Genomic DNA, 24142 nt, shown 5'->3' on the forward strand with positions numbered 1-24142 from the left:
TTCCTAACCCAGGATAAGACAGTGATTAGCCTGCATGCTACAGAACCATACATAGACCCCACCCACTCTAAATGCACTGCTTCTCGCTTCAGTCTGATCATCAGGGTAGTAGTGATATTGGTTTTGTTTTGCTGTTTTGTTCTGTAAACAGTAAATACCGGTAGGCTACATTTCAAGCTCAGGATACCAGTTTTATCCAATCAGTAGAGAGGAAAAAGAAGTCCAACTACAGACAGTTGTAACTCAAGTCTGATGTTTTGCTACAATAGTAAAAATAGAGGGTTTTTAAGTGGTTAAAAACAAGAACAAAACTAAATCGGTCCTTTAATACAGCCTGCGGCACAAAGCTTCAAGTTCATCGGCCTTACTGACGTATATCAATATATCACAGCTTCAAGGTCATCGGCCATACTGACGTATATCAATCTATCACAGCTTCAAGGTCATTGGCCATACTGACGTATATCAATCTATCAGAGCAAAACAATAATAGAACAAAAGATCACAACGTGTTTTGAGCATCAGCTATTTTCACTTTTTTTTTTTTTAAGAATTTGGGGAACAATTTAGACAATTTAGCAATTATATATATATTTTTTTTAATATGTTGAACATTATGGCCTATATAGTGACATATCCACAAGGGATGCTGGGTTGAAAGTTGTTAAGCGACATTTTCATACCTTTTCCATAAAACAGCTTCAGTAGTTGTAAGACTGGACTCTATCCACATTTGGTATTCGTATGTTTCCTCCCAAGTCCATCATGGTACTTCATGCCATCTTCGTTAAATTCTGGTCCAGTTTGGGCTTGTTATAAATCCAATAATTGCATGAGTCTGATCTGAAAGTTAATAAATAGCCTTTTAAATGAATGAAAAGCTTAGCGAGTTTGCAAGTGTATCGATCAAGTGTCTCCCTGCAGCCTTCTCTGTAACTATCTCTGGGCAGCCCTAGGCTGTCAGCTCTAATCTGTGTGATGTAAAACTGGGACTGAATTACCAGGAAAAAGAGAGAGCCATTTTAAGACCTCCTTAACCCGTCCCTGACACCCTGTGACGCCACAACAACAATTAACCCTGAGAGTTAACCTCAAACCTGGGTTACAGGTTACAACCCCCCAGGTAAACCTTTGCAGACTGAATATAATGTCCACACAAACTTGACCTCATATTTTGAATATTGAATCAAGGCCTTAAATAATACAATAAAATAAAAGTTTTAAATAAATAAATACATCAACATCTTTTAGGTGCTATATACACACCAAGATCAAGAAAGGTGTAAATGAGGGAGGAGATGCTATGCAGGTCTCCTTCTTATAGATCATACTGTTGAATTCAATCGTACAGTCTTTTATTGCCTTTGTTAAGTAGGGTGATGTTTTCTGTTCACCACCATGATGTACTGAGGCCAGGACAATTGAGCGTTATACTAGCTCTGGTCCATAGCCTTACTGCTCTGCTCTTGCTGCCGAGACGGCATTAGAGCTATGGACCAGACACCAGAGCTATACTTTCCCCAGACTGGTTGCGGCACCATGGGTTGCATTCTAGATTGCGTCCATAATCCATTCCATAATCTATATACAGTTATAAAATTGGATCCAGCCAGGTTTGCATAGAGAACCCACTGCGACGCTCTGCTGCCGCCGTGTGGCTGAAAAAGGACATTACAACTGATAGCAAATAAATATCCCTGTCGTCACTTCCGTTTATATTTTGACAGCAACATTGAGAGAGAGCTGCGATACTAAACAAACAACTGCTTTCCCCCTCCACAGTATCCAGCTGTTGATGTTCAAATCTACGTGTTTTTTTTTTAGATCGTGGACAAGCGGAGCCGAGTCGTTCCAGGGCGTTGGGAGCGAAGAATCACCTTGTTTTTTTAAAAAGGCAAAAACAATGAAGGTGAGTATAGGGGGGTTGGGGGCTGGATTTTTGTTTTTGTCACTGTCATATAGCAGCGATAGCTGTAGAGAGACATAAAGCCATTGGCCTTTATTGTTGTTGTTGTCGGTGATGATAAGGATATATCATTAGCAACAACTCAATTCTCATAGGTTGTATAGCAATGTAAAGGAAATGTTGGTGCATTTCAAGTATTTTAAACGGAAATCCTGAAGGCTGTTGCCATCATCTCAACTAAAAACGCACATACTGTTCCCCACTTGTCTGCCCCCCATCTTCTCAGGTGGTGATGTCTGTAAAAGTATAGCATGGGAACCTGAACATTCAGTACATGTGTTATTAATAGGAACAGACAGTTTGCATAATATCTATGTCTATAGCTCCTCCAAGTGTTATATATGTAGGTGTTGATCCTTTTCTTTTTGCTATATACTAAATAAATGTTACATTCCAAAACAATGCTACCACAATGGCAAAACAACCAGGCTACTTTATACTATAGTTGTTTTACATTGTGACATAATTATAGTCAATATGTGTTGGTGAAATGTGCCTCTATATAGAATAAGCCTAACATAAATTAATTCTAAAGATTATAATATAGTAAGTACGACTCGTACAAAGGACAAGATTTAGGCTCAAATGTGGAATGATAAGGTAAATGTAAAATAAATAGGTCCAGTCAGGGCTTTGATTGACCAGGGCTTTGATTGATCAAATGAATACTTTATTATCGCATTATTGCATTATGTTTGCATGGACAAGCACAGGGAAGTACAGTTAGAATACAAGGTCTACTAATAGGATGAGTCCAAGAAAGCCTATTGTCTTGTTTCTATCGGGGTCCTTCAACAAACGGGTATTTTATTTTGTATTGACCTACCGTATTTACTTTTAATGAAACCAGTTAGCATGGGAGTCTGACCTTTAAGATGAGTGATTTGTGAGTTAAGGCCTATTCATACTCCAGTTTTAGGTGATAAGGTGACTACCCAAATGGTGGTTAGTAAAAACAGAGATGTGTTTGTGTGAGCGGTGACCACCGCAGCGTGACGTCATTTTGTAGTTTTCAGTAGTCAACTCTTCACCAAAACTGGAGTATGAATTGGCCTTTACTCGGGCAGCAACGGATCAAAGAATATTTGATCAAGAGGGTCGTAGAGCGGTTGTCTAGGAATCGGAAGGTTCTCGGTTCGATCCTTTGGCTGTTCCTGACGGCACATGGAAGTGTCATCGATCAAGACACTGAATCCCCAGCGGCTCCAGATAGGCAGGTTGGTGCCTGTCTTGGGACGGCTGTCTCAGCCACCGCTGTGTCTCCATGTACATGTCTGAAGGCGTGAACGTTTAACGCAGCACACATCGTACCGTATCCGTGGAGGTGCTATATAAATGCATACCCTTTACCATTTAATGTTACTCCTAAATATAGTACAACTACCACTACCGCAGGTCCGCAGCTGCTGCTGCTAAGGTTACTAGAAGCCTATTTTAAGGTATGGAGGTAAAGTGCAAAGAGACAGGATAGAGGGAATTTGATGAGTGAAGATGTGTGTAGAGTTAATTTATGTAATTATACTAATGATTGTATAGCTAGAGCACCTACACGGACGTAATTAGGAGTTCGTTCTTTTCTAGGTGCCTCAGTCAGAGCAGGAGCTGGGAGAGGAGGGAGGATCATCTACCGTCGACTGCAATAACCATGACAACGGTCCAGACGAGGAGGGGCAGGAAGGAGAGATCCCCCCATACCTCCGAGAGGAGCCCCCAGAAGGTAGGGTACACTGACACAGCTGCTCCTCGCACATCTCCTGTCAGGGCTCGATGATGGTGGTGAACTGGTGATGATGATTGATTGATGCATCAGTCTCTCCTGCAGAGTTCAGTGTTAATATCCACCGGGAGATCATGCGTTCGGCCCTGTGTTAGTGTGTCTGTGCACTGTGAGTGTGTGTCTGTCTACTAACTAATCTCACGCATGGCACTACTAGGGCGATCAGCATTTATTCTGCACGCTGGAGCAATTCCTACATTCTCATATATTGGACAACTGTGTTGTTGTTTTTATTTATTTATCCTATATATTAAAATTGGCTTAAGGGAGGACCGCCCGAATGGCCGGCGAGCAGACCGTCCCGGTTAGTGGATGTCACCATGACTCAGCCATAACCATAACCAAATACGCCCAAATATGGAGTGTGCTGTTTAACCTCAAGGTGTCGTCATGCCAGGCACAAACAAATCAGTCAACTCCATTATATGGTCATATAACGGACAAGGACTAACACACATTTGACATAACACAGAAAAGAAAAGAAAAATACATACATAAAGGCAGGACCAATGTCCGACTAGACTGAGCTGTGGACATTGCTCTTGCCTTCATGTATGTAATTTTGTTTTCTGTTCTGTGTTATGTCAAATGTACTGTGTACTGTGTATGTGTTGTGTGGCCGCTGGGTCGCAAGAGAAATTTCAGTGCCAACTGAACTGACAATAAAGTACTATATCATATCAGATAAAGATCTCCATAGGCATAAAAGGGACAAGGACTCACAGATCCCAGGTCCCCCATGGTTCTATACTATTAGCAGTCAGGATGTGACTGTGACAGGCATTTAGGCATTTAACACTCTCTTAATCTAGAGCGATTTACAGTAAGCAAGAACAAAACATGGCAATAGTAATAGTCCAAAAAGAATCATACATAAGCTAAGAACCTGACAGTGGAATATCTATATAATGAAACGAATGAATACATATACACTGTATAGAGTGCTATGTCTACATCTAAATTAGTTTGCATACGCCTGTAAGGTCGTCGAGGCTAGGGCAAGTGCTATGGCAAGTGATACGGGCTAAAATGGAGTCTGAAGAGGTGGGTTTTCAGACTACAGCGGAAGATTGGGAGTGAGTCTGCACTCTGCAGTTCTGATTGCAATGGGAAGTGCATTCCATACTCTGTATGGGATGTGTGGAGCACTGTCCCAGCGTTTTTAGTGAATTATACTTCCAGCTTCCATGCGTTGGCTGATCTGAGCGTGCGGGACGGTTTGTATAGGGTCCGGTAAGACTTGCGAGATATGGGGGTGCTATACCTATAGACAGGACTCTGGCGTCTGTTTGATCTGAGATATGTTATTATTAATAAGTCAATTATTAGCCAATTTTGCACAATTTTGTCTCTTGCCATGCTTTCATGGCTGTTGGTAGAAATGGTACTGCACCCATGGCTCTGCTGAGCAAAAGCTTTCTAGTTGTGTAATGTTTTTGAGGTAAGATAATACCAGGTCCTCTTTCTCCACGCTGAGGTCAGGGCCATTCGTCTGAAATCATTGTGGCGAGCAACCCTATATCCCTCTTGGGAACAACAGGAACAACAGTGGATGATTCGAAGAATCATGTGTTTTATATGCACAGCATCATTATTTGTGCTCCTCCTTATTTTCTAGCCATTATCTGTGGCTAGAAATGTCATCACCGTCCTATGGAAACCTTGTATTGTATGTCCAAAAAAAACGTTGCTTTACAGGAAATGATATGTGTTGGACAAATGGATCCATTGTTATAATTAGTAGTTAGTCACAACTTACACAAGCTCTTAATACGTTTTCATTGGTTCAATATTTACAACCGACCTTTTACCTACAGAGGGAATGAACCATGTCAACTTAAAATGTTAGAAATGTTTCAAAAATAGCAAAAACAGGGAAATAAGTACAAGAGAATGGCAGCTATCACGCGCGACAGTAACTTGTAACTTAAATTTTTGTAGAAGAGGCAAACTAATATTGTTTGCTTTGATTGAATCATTTATTTGTTAGTGTTGTTGATTATCGTGTATTAATCTAATTATAGTAAACTAATACCATTATACTAAAAAAGATAAAGATCAAGGGAAAAGAGACCTTTTTACAGTAAAATAATGTTATGCCAACGGCATAAACAATATTAGTTTGCCTCTTCTACAAAAATACAAGTTACTGCTGCGCGTGCCAAGCTGTCATTATCTTGTATTGTATCGTAGTTGTATTATTTATTTATTTCCCACTATGGAGTAACCTCATGGCAGACTATCCAGCATGTATCTTCCACCTCGGAGGAAACTCTGGTAAGGCCGGCAGTGTCGGTAGGCCAATCAGAGGCAGGCGGGGCGTTACCATGTCTATGCTCGGACGTAGAAAAGATATACGCACCCAAAACCCAACCCTAAACCTAACATCACAGGAGGTTAGTTCTAACCTGCCACGCATGTCGGGAGTGATGGTGTTGTCGGACTAATGCCTGTCGGACTGTTATGTCTAACCAACCTATGAACTTAGAAATGTTTCAAAAATAGCAAAAACAGCATATCTACAACAAGCTCACACCGCGATGCAAGCTATTTTCGCTGCTTTTGCGTGATGCTCAGCTCTGCCCAACAACAACGACAAATCGTGTCCCCTAGGTCCTAGGACATCTAACCAACCCCCCTCCCTCCACGCCAGCTAATCTTCACTAGCAGTTACTCCCAGCTCTGTGTGGTTCAGTTCAGACAAGGCCATCACAGACGATGACTCACATAGTGGTAACGCTTCCTTAGGATGGCCAGACTCATCACTGACAATGACACGTAGGCCTGTCACCATTACAAGTTGACGATTAACTGTCACGCAAATGATTGCGATTATCGATTTAATTGTGTTCGTGGCATTGGAACATATGAATAAAGAATACTATACATTTGTCTGGTTATCAAAAAGTGCACAGGGCAGATCTGACAAATAACTGAAATATACAAAGAAATTAAAAACATTAATTATTTTAATAAAAAAGGCGTTTTAAGCTTGTAGATCTATTTTCAGCTTTGTATGACAAATGTTCAACATGGAAACGATTATGACGATTATGACAAAATAATTGCGATTGATTATTTAAAATAATTGCGCATTTATGTAATAATCTAACAATAGCGCGCACCATTTTCCCCACAAGGTCTCTCTCTTCAAGCTTGTGCCTAATTTATCCTTGGATACAAGATGGTGTCACTCACCGAAAATGATTTATTTCCAAAACAATTCACGTTTCTCCTTGGAAAGCCTTATTTGTAGGCCTATAGTGCCAATGTATGAATTAGGCTTAGCTCTCAAAGGTCATTATGTTGTCCTTGTATCTCAATGTATTTTCTTTGTAAATCGGTGCCCTACTTTATCATCAGTGTCGCACAAAAGTAAGCTCATCGAGAGGCGTGTGAGCTTGTAGATCGGCTATTTTCACTATTTAAAAAAAGGTTTCAGAGCAATAATAAAAATCACACCCGTGTGAAGTGAGGGGTGCTCTTATCACCATCGGAAGCACCATCAGAAACTTCAAATCCTCACCTTTTCTCCATTGCCTTCAGCTTTTAGTCAGTGAATGTTTTTAACCTGTAAATAGTATCACAGAGGTTAAAAACGTAGTATTACATGCTCTCCTGTTCCTCGTGATGTTGTTATATTGTAGTGTTCTTGTATGTAGTATTGCTTTTACGTTAATGTTATTATTTTGTATTTCATGAGGGTCCTTATGTAACTTTTATATGGAAAGCAAAGCACCTTTGGTCAACTTCTGTTTTTAAATCAAATGTGCTATAAATAAATGTGACTTGACTTGACTTATCATCATATGTCATCATACATCATCTCATTCTGGCCAATCACAATTTGCGTCCCCACTTTTTGTCTTCAGTGTTTGTGTTTACATACTTTTGTCTTCAATGTTTGTTTACACAAGAGTTTAGAGTTTTATTAGGATCCCCATTAGCTTGTGTGTGTGTGTGTGTGTGTGTGTGTGTGTGTGTGTGTGTGTGTGTGTGTGCGTGTGTGTGTGTGTGTGTGTGTGTGTGTGTGTGTGTGTGTGTGTGTGCCCTACAACCCTCAAAGCTGGATATAGGAGGAAGGACCGGTTTAGCTTTGGTTTCTGCCCCAACAGCTATTCACTTTTAGTTGTGGAACATCATGCAGTGGAGCTCAGTGTCCACCAGAGGGAGATATTGGATAGATTACTCATTAGACAGCTTTCTCTCTGTCTGACTCTAGTCTAGTAAAGTCTACTCTACACAAACCCTTTCCTTCTTATCTTACATAAGATATAAAGTAATTTGACTCCCTGAGTATAAATGAAGCATTGAGCACCTGCTTTTTAAACCTTGGAAGTAATTTCCTGAAACATGAAACATGCACAATTACTTCCTGAAACATGCACAATTACTTCCTGAAACATGCACAATTGCACATTGTTTTAACTGAGTATTAGTGCTGCTGCGTTTGAATTTTCCACTTACATGCAGGACTCAGCTTGCAATGTAAAGAAAGCATGATGAAACCTTATTTTTCATAAAAAAGCCATTCCCTTGCAGGCCATCACTCGTCAAAATGTTAAGTTAATACAATGATTATTAATCAATTATGAAGTTATTATTATTTGCAGGTCACTATAGGCAGTCTAACCTTTTTCAAAAATCCAATACAAAGTGGCGATCAACAAGTTCAAATGAACCCAACGAGGAAGAACACGTTGTGAGTGTTCTTCCTCGTTCATCACTCGTTTTCTGTCTTTTCACTGCTTTTCATCCACATTGCTTTCTCTCCTCTCTTGGTTCTCACACCTTTTGTTTTCTTTTCTTTTTATATCTCCTCTTAACCCATTCAGGCCTTACGTCGAGAAATAAAAAGAAAAAAAGACTTCTAAATCCTACCTATGTTTCTGTATCAGTGGTGCTCAATATTTCATGTCGAGGACTTGATATGTAATTGGCCGCCGACCCCCATCTGGGTCAATATGTTGTTCCAGGGACCAGCAGAAGCAAAGATTTCAGTTAAAACGTTCGCTGTGAAAGAATATATATTCAAAGATTTGTGCCACATTTTCACAATCTTTCAAAAATAGCAGACCTACAAGCTCGTACCACTCGGTGGCGCGCTATGAGCTTGTAGATCTGCTATTTTTCAATAGCTAAATTATAACTGCTATTTTTCAATAGCTAAATTATAACATAATGTTTAAAACATCAAAAGGGGTTCCCGCCCCCAAAATGGGTTAAAGGACTACTTCACGATATTAGGAAGGCATGTGATATTTGATCATTTTGAATAGCTCGATAATCATGACTCATGATAAGTGTGAACAAATTTGCTATATATACAGTTTGAATGTCTTTTTGCTTCAGGTTAAGGTTAGCAAACTAAAGACATTAATTAAATATATAAAACAAATATCTAGCCTAACAAAAGGCAATATAATGCATCTGAACTTTGACTTTCAGTTATGGGGTCTACACATAGCAATAATAGTATTCGGCTCGCTGCCATTCAAAATGGAAAATAAAAAGGTCTTTTTGGATTTGGTGAGAAGTAGTTTCACGAGGTGCTAAAGATACGTTCAGTTGAGAGGGGAGCTGGGCTCAACTTGAACTCCACTTCACGGTGCTTTGCCGATGGGATTAGTGCAGATTGGTGACACAAGTTTGATTGAAGTATTTATTAACAGTTAAGCAGAATTACAGTACATTTCAAGCACAACTCAATACAAAAACTGTTAACTATGAGTGGACGACACCATAAAGCATTACACTTACCTTACAATCATCAAATTTGGCATGAGGGGCACGGTGGCACAGTCGGTAGGGCTATCGCCTCACAGCTAGAAGGTCCTCCTGGGTTCAATTACCGCCGGGGACGCTGGGAGTGTGTTCTCTCCTCCGCGTCATCAGCGCCCATAGCCATACCCTAGGTGGGGTTGGTGAAAGGGCCTTTCTGTGTGGAGTTTGCATGTTCTTCCAGTGTTGCCTAGGGTATGAACCCTCACTAAGACCATGCAGTAGTCCTGGTCTCTATACTGCTTCCTGCCCCTGGTCAGCTGAGGCGCCTGATAGAGTTGGAATAACGTGTGTTGCTTCCATGCGCTACATCCTACCAGGAAAATTCCCCCCTGTCAGGTGATAAGGAGCGGCCTGCTCACTCCTCATGCATTGAAGGAAGCATGAGCTCAGTCCGGGGCTCTACCCAGGTTGGCAGAGGGAGAGTAACGCCCAGGATTACAGTTTAGGCACTGGGTGAAAGAATTTGTGGGATCAAAATCTTGTGACTGGTCACTGGCATACCATAAGCTATGATAACAATTTTCACAATTTCGTCAACAAATAAATGCTAGCCAAAATGCATTTTAGTCAACTAAATTAATTAACTGTAGATTTAGTCAACTAAAATCTTATGATATTTGGTCGACTAAAACTAAACTAACAAAAAAACATTCCAGGTGACTAAAATGTGAAAAATTCAAGAGACTGCCCTTCCACCTTCCTGGCACTAGACAGAGGCAACCGAGGAGACGACTCATAAGGAAGTAAATTGGACATTGCACTCTGTGATGATGTTGAGAAAGCTGTGTTTCATATGAGGAGCTCTTCTATGGTTTCTGCAGGAGCAGGAACAAAGGCCAAACTCGCAGGCAATCAAAAAGTGTGATCCTATGTTGTACCGTCCTCAATGAAATGACAGTGGTGAGAATTATCAGCCTGGTCAAACATTTCAAACTTGGCAGTGGTGGACAGTCAAGTACAAATACTGTACTTAAATTATCGCACACACAGACAGCAGGCAGCAGGCAGACAGACTTCACCTCCTCAGTGGTGAGGTGGTCCGGTTTGGTATCTACCATGGAAATTAGTCACAGGGCTGATAGTGGGATATTTACATATGGTATGGGCCTGGACAACAGTTGAGTTTTATTGATCAACTTATTTGTTCTGGATATTCTGGAGCCTAGTAGTAATTTTGGAACATGAGTAGTCAAAATGTACAATTTGCAATTTAGGCATTTAGCATTTACAGTACAGTAAGCAAGAACAACGCATGGTAATACATCTAATACCTAAAAATTGCCATCAAGGATCAATCATAAGCAAGCTAAGAACAGTAGAACATCTGGACAATGAAAAATGGCATTGAACTAGAGCCCCTGGCAAAGTCTCCAACACATTTCTGTTCAGAAACAAGGGCATTATCCCAAGGAATGTGACTCTCTGGTTGACCTTAGAGATAACCTTTTTGGCCATACCTTCTCCCTCCGATAGCCAGCCAAGTACCAACACGTTTACGAGATGCTGCTCAACAACCGTAGAGATTGAGGGATTGCTTCCTAGCGTAGGATTCAAACCATTATATTGCCATTTCAGCCAGTAGATTTCCTGTCCGACTCTCACGCCTTGAGGGAAGGTAAATGGATCTAGTGTGTTGTCACATGGCTGACCTTTTCTGTTTTCTGTCCCTTTGCCAATTCCATTTGGACTAAAGTTACACAGCAAAATCCCAGAAATAGGGCACTTTGGTTGTTGGAGTGTTGGGTTGTGTAGTTGCCTTGTCACGATATAGCTACTGTAGTAAGGTCTGTCACGATTTGCAAATGTAAGCTGATTATTAATTGTCACACACATAATTGCGATTAACGATTTAAGTGTGTTTATTGCAATGAACAATGGAACGTTACAATTTGTATTTCTGTTTGCTTTTTAGGCTTCATAATCACAAATTGCACAGGGCAGATATGACGAATAACTTAAATAGTCCTGTAAATAGTCCCAGTAGCTACCCTTGATCAGTCCCATTAGGGAAAAACCAGGGCCACACAATCCGTTCCTCCTGAACTACTCTGCCGGGACTGGGAGGCACTATTCTGCCATGTGGAAGGACTAGGCTCTGTGGGTTGACCTCCTACGTCTCACCAGGTCCACTCCTGCTCTCACCAGACTCCCAGCACCAGGCACTTCATTCAGGAATGGTGGACTCTCGAGCCACAGTGGTTCCGTAGGCTCCACCTAGCCCATGGTGGTGCCGCAGGCTCCGCTTGTGGCTTGAATGGCCCTCCTAAAGGCCTCACCGTGGGTTTGTTGGGCTTCTTCCTCACGGAAGACGCAGGCTGGGGTGCCAACCCATACTGCTCCCAGGTGCCGTCTACATTCCGGCTGCCACCCGTTTCTCAGGTGGTGAGATGTATCGCTCCGTTGTGCAGTTGATTAACAACCCCAAAATAGCTCCTCATTGACTTCCATTGTACGATGAAACCACTCTCAAAGTCACTCTTTTTAGCACATTAACAAACACGAACCTCTACTAAAGTGTCGATCTACTAATGGAACCAAATGGAGCCGTAAGGGTAAATTTTTCTGGGTTAATTTCTACACTCTTGTGCACTCGCATTATGTAAACGCTTATGAGTTGAATTAACACTGGTGGATTTATATAGGGCAGAGAAGGGGTGTGTGTGCGTGTGTGACTGTGCGTGGCTGCTACTCTCTCCATTACGCTGACAGAAATAGAGCAGTCAGAGCAGCAGGCTGATGTTCTGGAAAATCCTGATGGATGGGCTGTCGTGTGTGTGTGTGTGTGTGTGTGTGTGTGTGCGCGCGTATTTACATGCATCTCTCAAGAGTGTGCATGTTCCTAGCCATTAGTAAAGCGAGACATGTCCAAAGCATTTCCGGGGGTCCCCAGTTAAAAACGTTGCGCGCCCCCTGAGCTACAGTATAGACTACAGAGCGGCTCCTAAAGTTCTCACTTGGCGGTCAAACCAGTAGCCTGGTGGATACTGGTACAAAAAGAACTGGCCAGTTGACTTTGTAGTGTGCCAAGAAGGGAAGAGTAGTCTGTGTGGATGAAGGTGCTCATCACAGAGGCCATGGGAGGGGTTCTCCTCATCCGTCCAGTTTAACTGCAACTACTGAGCTAGACCTCCTCACCAGCTTGTTCATCATGTGGTTGCAGTAGGCCAGGAATGGGCAACTTTGACGATGGAGAGGGCAACTATTATTTCCACACTCACTCCAGACGAGAGGGCCACTTTGGATATTACTGTCGTAGCAAAGGATTGCCGATCTACAAGCTCAAAACGCGTTGCACTGTGACGCGTTTTGAGCTTGTAGATCTGCTATTTTTTTGCTATATTCGAATTGAAATCCTGAATTATCTTTTGCTATTTTTGAATTTGGAATCCTGAAAATTTACATTTTTATTTAACAAATGCCTTTCAAATGCCTTGTAGTTAACTTTTTTAACTACCGGTAAATACAAATACATTGGACATAAAAAATTATAATACTAGTCGTTATGCTACTAATTTAGACTGAAGTCATTAAAGCATGTTTGGAATTGTAACAGCCGAAATAAATTATATCAATATTGATATCAATATTCTGATATTAACCTGCAGGCCGCATTAAGTGAGGGTGGTGGTGAGGGAGGCCAGTTGCCCATGTACAGTAAGCAGTAGGCAACCAGACTATAGTTATTGCCAGACTATTTATTCCATATAAACCTTTATCTGGTTACCTGTGACGTCATGTGGGTCAATACATCATCATCATCATCATCATGGATCATCATCATATTATACTGCTCAGGGGGAATTGCAACCACACTTCCAATTTCCCATCATTTCAAAATTTCTAGTTTAGTTTGTTGGCTTTTGTGTTGAAGTCCCCCAATGTTTCAGTACATTGCAGTTAAAGGCACGTTCGTTCGGACTGCCCTCTCATGCAAACATGGAATGACTCGCGGTCGAACGGGAGACTGTAAATAATATAGATAACGGCTAACATGGGCTCATTGGGCCGCAGTCTTTCAAAAAACTGTCATGATTTAAGAAGGCATTTGTAGAATCTGGTCTCGGGTCTCAATGGATTAAGCCTGATTCCTACAGTACTTGATTGTGCAACAACGCACGACGCGCATCCCAGGATAAATCAGGCTCGAGTGTCATGAGAGACTAAGGAGGACAGGGAGAAGAGACAGACAATATACTGAAAGCAACAACACACGAGAGAGAGAGAGGCTCATAAATCCCTGCACTGAGTCATTCCACTCCAGTTAAAACCTCCTTCTCCCGGCTTTGGTGGATAGTATACTCTGTGTGGGTGGTCATGTCCGTTTCTCTGACCTATAGTAGTGTCTGTCATCTCTGTACCCCTCTGTCCTCTGTGTGTTTAGTACAGTATCTGTCTCTCTTTTTCTGTTGAAATTAGGGGTATAGAGAGAGAGAGAGAGCTTGTAAATGTGCAAAATGTTTAACCAAAGAAAACCAAATCATTGACATGCCCCAAATGGTGGACGCTTAAAGTGGTTAATGAACGTTAAAAAGCCCAACTTATATACGTTTTCTTTCTACTGCAATATAGGTTGTATTCAGCAAGTGACTCAAGTGTACGACATAGTATACATTAAACTGCCATCCCGGTGGCTGTGCAGACTAATGAACATACAGTACAGTGTGCTTGGTTGGCATTGCGTACACACAACAGAGAAAGTGCTAGAGAGAGCGAGAGAGAGAGAGAGAGATAGATGTGGAGGCACAAATGAGAGAGAGCGGGAGAGAGAGAGGAGAGAGGGAGACTGAGACAGAGAATGGTGTGTTCGAGGGATAAAGAAGAGCAGGATGTCAGGTTTCACCATAGGAGCTTTCAGGTTGTTGACAGGAACATCTATTTTTCCATCTCCCCCTCCCCCTTCCTTGCTACCTGCTTTTTCTGTTCAGCTTCCTTGCAGCCTCTTTCTCTCTCTCTCTCTCTCTCTCTCTCTCTCTCTCTCTCTCTCTCTCGCACGCATGGTGTGTGTGTGTGTGTGTGTGTGTGTGCACGTTCGCACTCTCACTCAAGCAAGATGCAGTGGGAGGCCAGCTCGCCATCTGTAGCAGAATGAACGGGGGACGGAGCAGTGAAGCCAGTCAGAACCGGCGGAGGTGGGAAAGGGTCAAAGTGAACGTAATGAGAAGGATAGTGAGTGCAGGATTAATTTGAGAGCCGCAGTGAGAGGGCACGGGTTTAAAGTAACTAGTACCTTTACTCAAGTACCGTACTTAAGTACAATTTGGAGGGATTTTTACTAGAGAGAGTCCCGATACTGTATCGGTACAGGGAATAGTATCGGATCGGCCCTTATTTGTCATATCGGGTCATATCGGTACCACAGATCCGACACAGGGGTAAGGCGTTGACACTATGGCAGGTAAATAAAATGTTGGGACATGTGGAGTTTGCTTTGGAGTTGCCCAAACGGCAAGTGCATATTTGAGTGAGGAGTCTGCTATAAACACAACACAAGATATAGATAGATACTGTAGCTATAAACACAACATGAGATCACGACACTGGTGTCGGTATCGGTATTGGTTAACACAGAAATGTAGGTATCGGGATCGGAAGACATGCCTAATTTTTACTACTTTCAATTTGCAGTCTACTACTATTACTTCTAGTCTACTACTCCACTATATCTCAGAGCACATATTGTAGTTTTACTACACTACAATTATTTGAAAACTTTAGATAGTTAGATACTAGTTGTTTGTAGATCTTGATTTTTTTTTTTACAAAAAACACATTGTACACCACTTCAGCCCTATATACATTTCGGCACTACAAGTATATCTGCTCTTTTCAAAAGATCTTTAGACACATTTTAAAACTTAAAATGGGACATTCTGCATAATGAGTACCGGTACTTTCTACTTTTGGTACTTTAAGTACATTTTAAGACCTATCCTTTTGTACTTCTATTCAAGTAAATGTTGAATTCCAGACTTGTAACAGATTACTATTACATTGCAGTATTGATACTTTTACTTGGGACTGAGAGAGAGAGACCGGTTCTAATTGAGAGATGGAGTAGCTCGTCTAGAGACTCACACGGTGTGTAATTGGTCGACTTCTGGGATGAGAGGGAGAGCTAGGTTGGAACGGTTATTTTGTCTCCTCGGTTCAATTCTCCTGTGCAGGACAGACAAGAGGGGGGGATTGCGGGCTGGGGGATAAGACGGGAGACAGAAGTGCCAACCACTTTCAACTGATGTGACAGGAAGCACCCGCAGAGAATAGGCAAAGACGCAGAGATTGAAGGGCATGTGTGAGCTGACATCCATCGCTGACCAACCGCGTGGAAGCACTGAGTGAGAACCATCTCATTAAGGACTGCCACCCCAATAGCAGCTTTTCAGTGCCTTCTGCCAGCTCTGTAAGCGCCATTTGAGTCTCCTAATTGTGGCCAATGACGTCCACTGAGGGGTGTGGTCAATGTGAAGGTTGGAAGGGTATTTAATCAGATCTCAATCAAGCAGCAGGTGCCAAAAGTTGCTACATTATGCTACATTAAGCCCCCGATTATAGGGAATAAAACAATTACGTCAATGCCGTCAACGGTACGTTTGGATTAATTAATTCACTACGTCAAATCCATCAACGGTAGTTCAAGGGTTAACACCGACACGTGCGAAGGCGGGATCTCGCATTTCTGTAGGTGTGCATAAGGACGTTTTTCTTCTACATTTCTGTACCACAACACAAAGTACACAAAGTGCCTCTGCGGTTATCAGTGTTGACACTGAATCAAGGAGAGCTACCTTGCAGTTGTCACGCGCCGCTTCGCATGTCTTCCCTCCCGCAATGAAATCCGACAGTGACTTAAGACAAGGCAGTGAAACGCATTGAGTGAAGTCTAGTTGCTTTTATTGACCAAATTAGAAATCCCAGTGTATTCTATTCTCTCTAGTCCCTTCTGACTGACTGCTACTCTTACAGTTGGTCCCTCTGGTACACCACCCCCCTCTGACCAGGTAGGAATTTCTGTAATAATACATAAATACAATAATACAACTTTATTTGTATAGCACCTTTCATGACATGAAATGCAGCTCAAAGTGCTTTACAGAGCAATAGATCCGTAGACGTGTAGGAGTTTGTTGCCAACGCACCTGCTGAAAATGGAGCCCATAGAAGCAGAAAGCTGCTTCACCATCTTTTTTTTAGTTGCCATTTTTTAGGCACATCGAGCAGGCCAGCAGTGGAGGACCTGAGGGGGCGGTTAAATTGGGACATAGGCCTATCTAGGCAGGCAGTCATGTATGTAAGAACTAGGAAGGTGCAAGACCATTGAGAGTTTTATAAACCAGTAAAATTATTTTAAAAACAACCGGGAGCCAATGTAGTGAAGCTAAAACTGGAGTAATGTGTTCTCTCATCTTAGTTTTAGTCAAAACCCTGGCCGCCGCATTTTGGACAAGTTGTAATCTGTCAGTTGTTTTCTTTGGCAGGCAGGAAAAAAGTGCATTGCCGTAATCAAGCCGAGGAAAAACAAAGGCGTGGATCAGTGTTTTTGCATTGTCCAACGACAGACGGGCTCTAATTTCTACGATGAAAAAAGGCAATCTTGATAACATGATTAATGTGTATATTAAAATTCAATTCAGAATCAATAATGACCCCCAAGTTCTTTACTGTACTGTTACTTTCTACAGTCAGGTTGCAAGTCTACTTATTATTGATCTTTCTGCTCACTAGAACCAATTATGAGAACTTCCATCTTATCCTCATTTAGCTTGAGAAAGTTCTCACTCCATCCAGCATTTGAAGCTGGACAGACGGGTCAGAGATCACCCTCTTTCTCTCCCGGTAACACAGTTTGTATGGACGCCCAGCCAAGCCGTAGCCACGTTTTCTTTCTCTCCCGGTAACACAGTTTGTATGGACGCCCAGCCAAGCCGGAGCCACGTTTTCTTTCTCTCCCGGTAACACAGTTTGTATGAGTATGGACGCCTAGCCAAGCCGGAGACACTTTTTCTGGTGGCCAACCTCCTCTCCATGAAAATTGAGCATGAGAATAACAAGTGGACTGAAGGACAGCCGAGCGAGAGAAGAGCTAGCTATCATCGACCAGAACATATTGTCCTAGTTTTTGTCTGTCTGCAATTACCCAAAATACCCCAAATTATTGAATGAGGAGAGGGAGTGAGTGTCAGAGAGAGAGAGGGGGGGGGGGGGGGGAGAGAGCGGTACTACTGTAGCTCTGTCTAAAATCCTTTTGAGGCATTGATTCACAGAGAGAGGGGGGTGGATGTTAACAAATGACTGCAAGGCAGGAAAGCCTGCAATTTCATTACTTTGCTAACGAGGGGTGTGTTGACAAACAATCAACAAAAGGGGCTCAGCTAGCTTCATGCCTACTGTACCTCCATCAGTCTGCTGAATCCCCCCCCACACCTTCCCACCTGATGGACTATATAGTAAACCGACCCGAATAAAGTAATGGACCCCACTGAGTAGCATGGTTACAGAAGTCTGTGTCCTTCTCATGATCCTGCCCCAGGCCAAGGTTCTCTACTTTTGTCCGCTTCACATGGTTTGCCTTTTATTTTACTATCCAATTAATGAATTATAGTTGACTATTAGATTTGCACTCTGTCTGTCCTTCTGTCTGGAATCTGGGACGTCCTAATGCCCAGCAAAACTTTTATTTTACAGGGAAGGTGGTGTCTTCTTGTGTACCAAATATACACCACTGACCCTGAAAACCCAATCGGAATTCATGTGTGCTAGACCCAAACTAGTATAAAGAAGAAGGAATTCATTAAAATGTTTTGGAACCACTGCCCTGCAATTGTTTTCCTTGTTAAGTAAAAGCATTCTACAACCGAAGCATTCTACAAATGAGTGAACACTGAACAACAGTGATGCACCACCAGCACCACTACCATTGAGTTAACTTCTCTAATAACTCCTTAAATGCTGCGAGAACGGCTGTGTAGTGTCTGTTCTCTGTTGTGTGACTCGGCTCCAGGTGGAGCTTAACTGGGACATCGTTGTGGAAGTTTTTAACAAGCTGATCCAGCAGGATGGGTTCTGTGTTGTGGCTGGATAATGAGCTGCCTCTGTATGGCTAGCATGCTAGGCCTCGGTCATGTACAGTAGGAGCTTACACACACACACACACACACACACACACATACATACACACACACACACACACACACACACACACACACACACACACACACACACACACACACACTATTGTCTCTCAAACTAGAGAGCAGCCCAAACACCCACGATACAGACTTAATGACACTTTCTCTCTCACACACCACTATCACTGTAGTATTTTAATGGCTACAGTATAGGCCTATACTGTATTATTAGGGCACTGTCTTCCTTCCTTACCGTTTCCTTGTTACTCTTTCCTCCCATCTCTCTATTTATTGGTTTCTATTTCTCCCTCTCTCTCTGACTTTATTTGTCATGTGGGTTTTCTAATGCTTCATCTTTATCCAATGGCTGCAAAGTCCTGTTGTGAAGGTGTCCTGAATCTGGAGTCATTATGGCAGCAGCTATATATAATATATACAAGCTGCAATCACTGTTCTATTTGCCCAATATGTGGTGACTCAGCAGTTGCTATGCCAACTATAGAATCCAGCTCAAGACACATTGTCTTGCATTTCTCTATGCTCTCTCATACTCGTCTCTCTAGCGTCAAATCATTTCACCCATTAAGACCTGAGACCGAATCTACAAACATCTTCTAAATCCTAACGGTTTACTGAAAAACATATGTTGCTGTATCAGTCAGTGGTGCTCGAACCTTTTGAAGCCAGACAAGGACCCCCAAAATTAGGGCTGTAACCTAGGTTTTTTTCAGACTGTAAAACATAATTAGTCCCTGCGCGACATGCACACATATAGGCTATAGTCTATATGCTCATGCGTGGTCAATGGATTAAAATTATACACTTATACATACGCTTTTTTTAAACTTCGGAACAGCATACTAGGTGTATAACGATAGACCATACCACTGCCCAGAAGAATTATTAATATGTATTTGAAAACATGTAATTCTCACTCTCACTCTCTCTTTCTCTCTTAGACCTGGATAAGGGTCACCCCAAGTCAGAGGGCGGAGTCATGTGGCGGGCGGGCAGTGGCCTGTTCAGCATGACGCGGGGTGTGGTGGGCGCCACCCTGGGGGGCGTGGCCTGGGTCGGATGCAAGAGCTTCGAGCTGACCAAGACGGCGGTGACGGCGGTGCCCTCTGCCGGCGTGGGATTGGTCAAAGGCAGCGTCTCCATGGTAACGGGAGGGGTCGGGGCGGTGGGCTCGGCCGTGGCCAGTAAAGTCACACCCAGGAAGAAGGACAAGGCTGACTGATCGCTCGACGGACGGACTGACTAATGGATGGGTGTGTGTGTATGTGTGCATGCGTGTGAGAGAAACTGTGTGTGTGTGTGTGTGTGTGTGTGTGTGTATGTATGTGTGCGTATGTGCGGGGGTGCTTATCCATCTTTTGAATGCATGGCTCGGTGTGCGTATGAGTGTGTTCATCACAAGGGAGGTCATTTGGGTCCATCTAATTAGGGAAGGTTTTCTCCCGATGAGAGCCCATGTTTCTAGGCTGATTAGATTTCCTGAAATGTTAAAGTTAGTCTGTGCTAGAGGGATCTGTGCTTTTCAGAGAGTGGCCCGGGGAGCCACCAAAGGGTACCAGGGCAGCAGGGGCCAATTGGAAAGGAGAGGAAAATGTAAATGAAAAAAGAAGAAAGAAAGGGGAAAAGGGCATTCATACGATTGCTGGCATCCCTGTTTTGGGTTATTGTCAAAGATCTTAAAAACTAAATGTCAAACATTTGCAAAAAAAAAAAAAAAAAAGAAGAAAAACAGAAGTTTTGTGTGAGCTTGTAGATTTGTTTTATTTTTGCCATATGGATGCCGCAGCCAGTAGCTGATAGCTATGGTTATTTGGGGGTCCCTGGCTACTGGGTCCCCCAGTAGCTGATCGCTATGGTTATTTGGGGGTCCCTGGCATGGAAACCTTTGGGAACAAACCGCTGTACATCAGCAGCATATAAGCATACTGGTTTGAGTGCTGGTCCGTTCATGGCACAGACTTGAATTGTTTCCATGCTGTCTGTTTGAGGAAAGTTGGAACTACGAACAAAATATCACAAGTGATTTCTAATTGACGATGGCAAGTGTACAAAGACAGAAACATTATCATTTGCGTCATAAGTGTGTACATTCTTCTGTCCTAAACCTTTGGGACCCAGCAACTCGGGAACAAATAATTTAGGGGCGGTTGAAATGCTTTTATTTGGGAAAATGATCTGTAATTTCGGGTCAATGCATACGTTATTCCCTTTATGGGCCCAGGTGTACTCTGTGTGTGTGTGTGTGTGTGTGTGTGTGTGTGTGTGTGTGTAGGATAGATTTGGGGATACAGTATATTGGGCTTGTGATATAAAAGGGTTTGTCCTGACGACATCCGCTATAGTCAATGTGTTCTAGGACCCTTGTCTGGTAACCCTGGCCGATGCACAGTCCTGAAGCTACAGTCAAATCAAATGTCCACAAATCTTTCAGTCGATCACGTTTAATGTTCGTTTTGTGTGGATTATGTCCATGATATACTCCAGTAATGTACATTATGTGCCTACATAGATACAGTCCTTAGATATCTTAATTAACACTGACTTTATCAATCAAAAAACACAATTGCTGTTTTTTTAATCCATGGAACACACTCCTAAAGAGAAACACTGACAATAAATTGAGTCTCATTTTACTTCACGTCAAACGTTATTTGTTTCAATATCGGAGGTGTGGGGAGTAGAAGTTTGTAAATTATGTAGGTTAACTGACAGATGGCCCCTTTTAGATTTTTTTTAATTTGTATTAAGCCAGAGTAATACTTCATACAGAACAAAGTAAACTGACTGACTAGTGACTGATGCAGAGATACATAACAGTCAATTTATGAGGTAGCCGGCAACAGTCAAATCCTAATTTATGTTTCCACCATGGCGTGTTAAGTGACTGCCAAAGAGAAATGGCTAAAATACAATGTATAAATGGAGCTATTCAATGTGGAACGCTGGGTTTGCCAAGCCGACTTCAACACACTACGGCTCCTTGTTAAATAACTACCAGATTTCCTTTTTAAATGGATCTCAATAGAGATTCCTACCCCGGTGTTGTTTACATCATCAGCATATGTAGTTCACAAACCTGTTGCTTGTAGTGGTGCTTTATATGAAGACCAAACTCTTTAGTTTGTCGACTTGTGTGCTGGTTTTGTGTGCCGGCTTTGGTTTGAAGGTTGTTGCATTTTTGGGGGTTTTGTTTTTCCGTGTCAACTGTTGCTGTGAATCTCCAGGTTTATCATCCTTTTGTTCATACACGGTACAATTCCTCACTGTTTAAGTCTTGAGTGTAAAAGATTTACCCGGAATTCTGAATTTACCTCAGAGTGTTAACATGATGGAGGCAAATGGACCCTGAAGGCTCCGTTTGGGGCCATGTTTACACTCTCGGAGGTAAATGACGACGGTGAGGATTTTACTGTATACTAGTATACACGTTGCTGCATGCCTCAGAAGTTTTTGTTTTCCAAACACAAGCTATTCTCTGTTGAACTGTGATCTTTTTTACAAAGTCCCACCTCGGCTTGATTTTTACGCCTTTTACTTTAACTACTTCCCTTCTCTCTGTCTCTGTGTGTGTGTGTGTGTGTGTGTGTGTGTGTGTGTGTGTGTGTGTGTGTGTGGCTGTGTGGCCCCACAGCCCGCAGCTTGCAGGGCCCTGTGCGAGACTATTTCAAATGGGTACAGCTGATGTTTCTGTCTAAACCGTATTCATAGGTCACCGATGCTTAGGGATGGAGCTCGATACCCGAAAAAATCTGATAAGAATTTTGAGTACCCGTTATCAATAAGCTTTGGGCTTATCAAGCTTGTTATTGAGCATAGCGGCCTTCTGTCTGTTAGAAAAGTACTGATTTTGAAGGCCCCAGTAAAATATACTGGTTCTGTTCAGAATTTATTGTCTCCCGTCTTTCCACAAAATAATAGAAAATGCTCGATAGTGGGCTCGATAAGAACCCGCTCGATAAGCCTGATCGATAAGGTGATCGTTATCAATAAAAAATTAACGAGCTCCATCCCTACCGATGCTACATACTCATTTCTACACGGGTAGTGCTTATAACCACGCCCCCGGGCAAGTTGAGTTTAAGCTGTCAATCACAGCGACTGGCCAATCACCGCACGTCGACTGCACAACCCGTGTAGGCTTTGGTATGTCGCGTCACCGATCTCAATCTAGCGGAACACAGGAACCCCGGCTAGTGGGAGGAGACTCGAAAATAGCTGATCCAGTCGGGGAGCAGCGGCGATTGTCGCGGCGGTATGCTGCGGTACGCACGTTCATTCACTGGGCGAGCGAACGCACTCAAGTGTCGTTCTTGGCGCGATGCGTGAATGGGGCCTTTGATCTGGTGTAGTGCCACGGCCCACGGTCCTAGGAGGGCTTGATCCGTCACTGTGTGTGTGTGTGTGTGTGTGTGTGTGTGTGTGTGTGTGGCTTCGTACACACATATCAGACGAACATGCTCTGTGCTGTCCGTGTTTCATGGCCGCCTCAATGCTTAACAGTTGTGTGTGATGGGGGGCAATCAAATGTGTTGGTCAAACCACGTGACTTCCATTGGAAAAGCATTGGGGCGGCCATGAAACACAGGCAGAGCACAGCACAGTTGTTCTTTATGTGTGTACGAAGCCTACGTGTGTGTGTGTGTGTGTGTGTCTCTCTCTCTCTCCCAGTTTTCTTCTGCCTCTCTTCCAGTTTTCTTCTGCTAGTTTTATGCCCGTGCTTGGAGACTCTGTTACAATGAAACTGGACTTTTCAAACCAATTAGATTTTGTCTATTATAGAACTATTTTTGCAAATGCGGATTATGCTGTATTCTATAAAAAAATAAATAAAAACGACTGTATTTTCCAGCCTGTCTTATTTTGTGAAATGGCTCTGTAGGAAGATAGCCGTCTTATAAGAGGGTTGGTTAATTGGTCTGTGTGTGCGCGATTATCCGGAGCTAATCTTGCAAATGTCAGTTTGTGGTTTCTAACCACATATTACTGTGCTAATTTGTAGATCTCGTGTTTTGTTTGTTTTTCTTTTTGAGATGGGGACGAAAAAGATAAGAGGTGTCGGCATTATGGACTTGTGGACGTGAAAGCACCACAGAGAGAACTAAGGAAAGTATGGCTTTCTAATAACACAAGCCGCCTTTGTATTGGTGAGTATGTAAAACGTTCTTTATATTATCGCAACAGAAGAGAGGCTGGTCTACATTTCAGGAAGAGAAGAGTAACATAGCTCTAATGAAGGCGTTGGAGCTATGGACCAAAGCTAGAGGAAACTAGGTTGATCATTATTGTATGTTTTTGTTTTTTTCATATTTACTGCACATACAGTAGGCCTGTTTTTTCATTTGTCTACTACTTTATGTGCTCAACATAATCATTTCCATCATTTTGTTTAATTCTGTTAGCAGAACTTGAACCTTTGCACCTCTGTTGCACTCATATTACTCTGGACAAAAACGTGTTTGGAATGTAAAGGGA

General features: G+C 42.4%; 1 protein-coding gene across 1 annotated transcript; it reads left to right on the forward strand.

Annotated features, from left to right (window-relative positions):
- Window positions 1-1732: 1732 nt before the first annotated feature.
- On the forward strand, window positions 1733-23518 carry LOC308314164 (transmembrane protein 263-A). The gene is made up of 3 exons (XM_080761617.1): window positions 1733-1909; window positions 3548-3683; window positions 19612-23518. The coding sequence occupies exons 1-3, from the start codon at window positions 1796-1798 to the stop codon at window positions 19890-19892; spliced, it is 531 nt and encodes a 176-aa protein (XP_080617743.1). The 5' UTR covers window positions 1733-1795; the 3' UTR covers window positions 19893-23518.
- Window positions 23519-24142: the final 624 nt, after the last annotated feature.

The sequence above is a fragment of the Protomyctophum bolini genome (genome assembly GCF_963924005.1).
Source record: "Protomyctophum bolini genome assembly, chromosome: 4".
Taxonomy (NCBI): Eukaryota; Metazoa; Chordata; class Actinopteri; order Myctophiformes; family Myctophidae; genus Protomyctophum; species Protomyctophum bolini.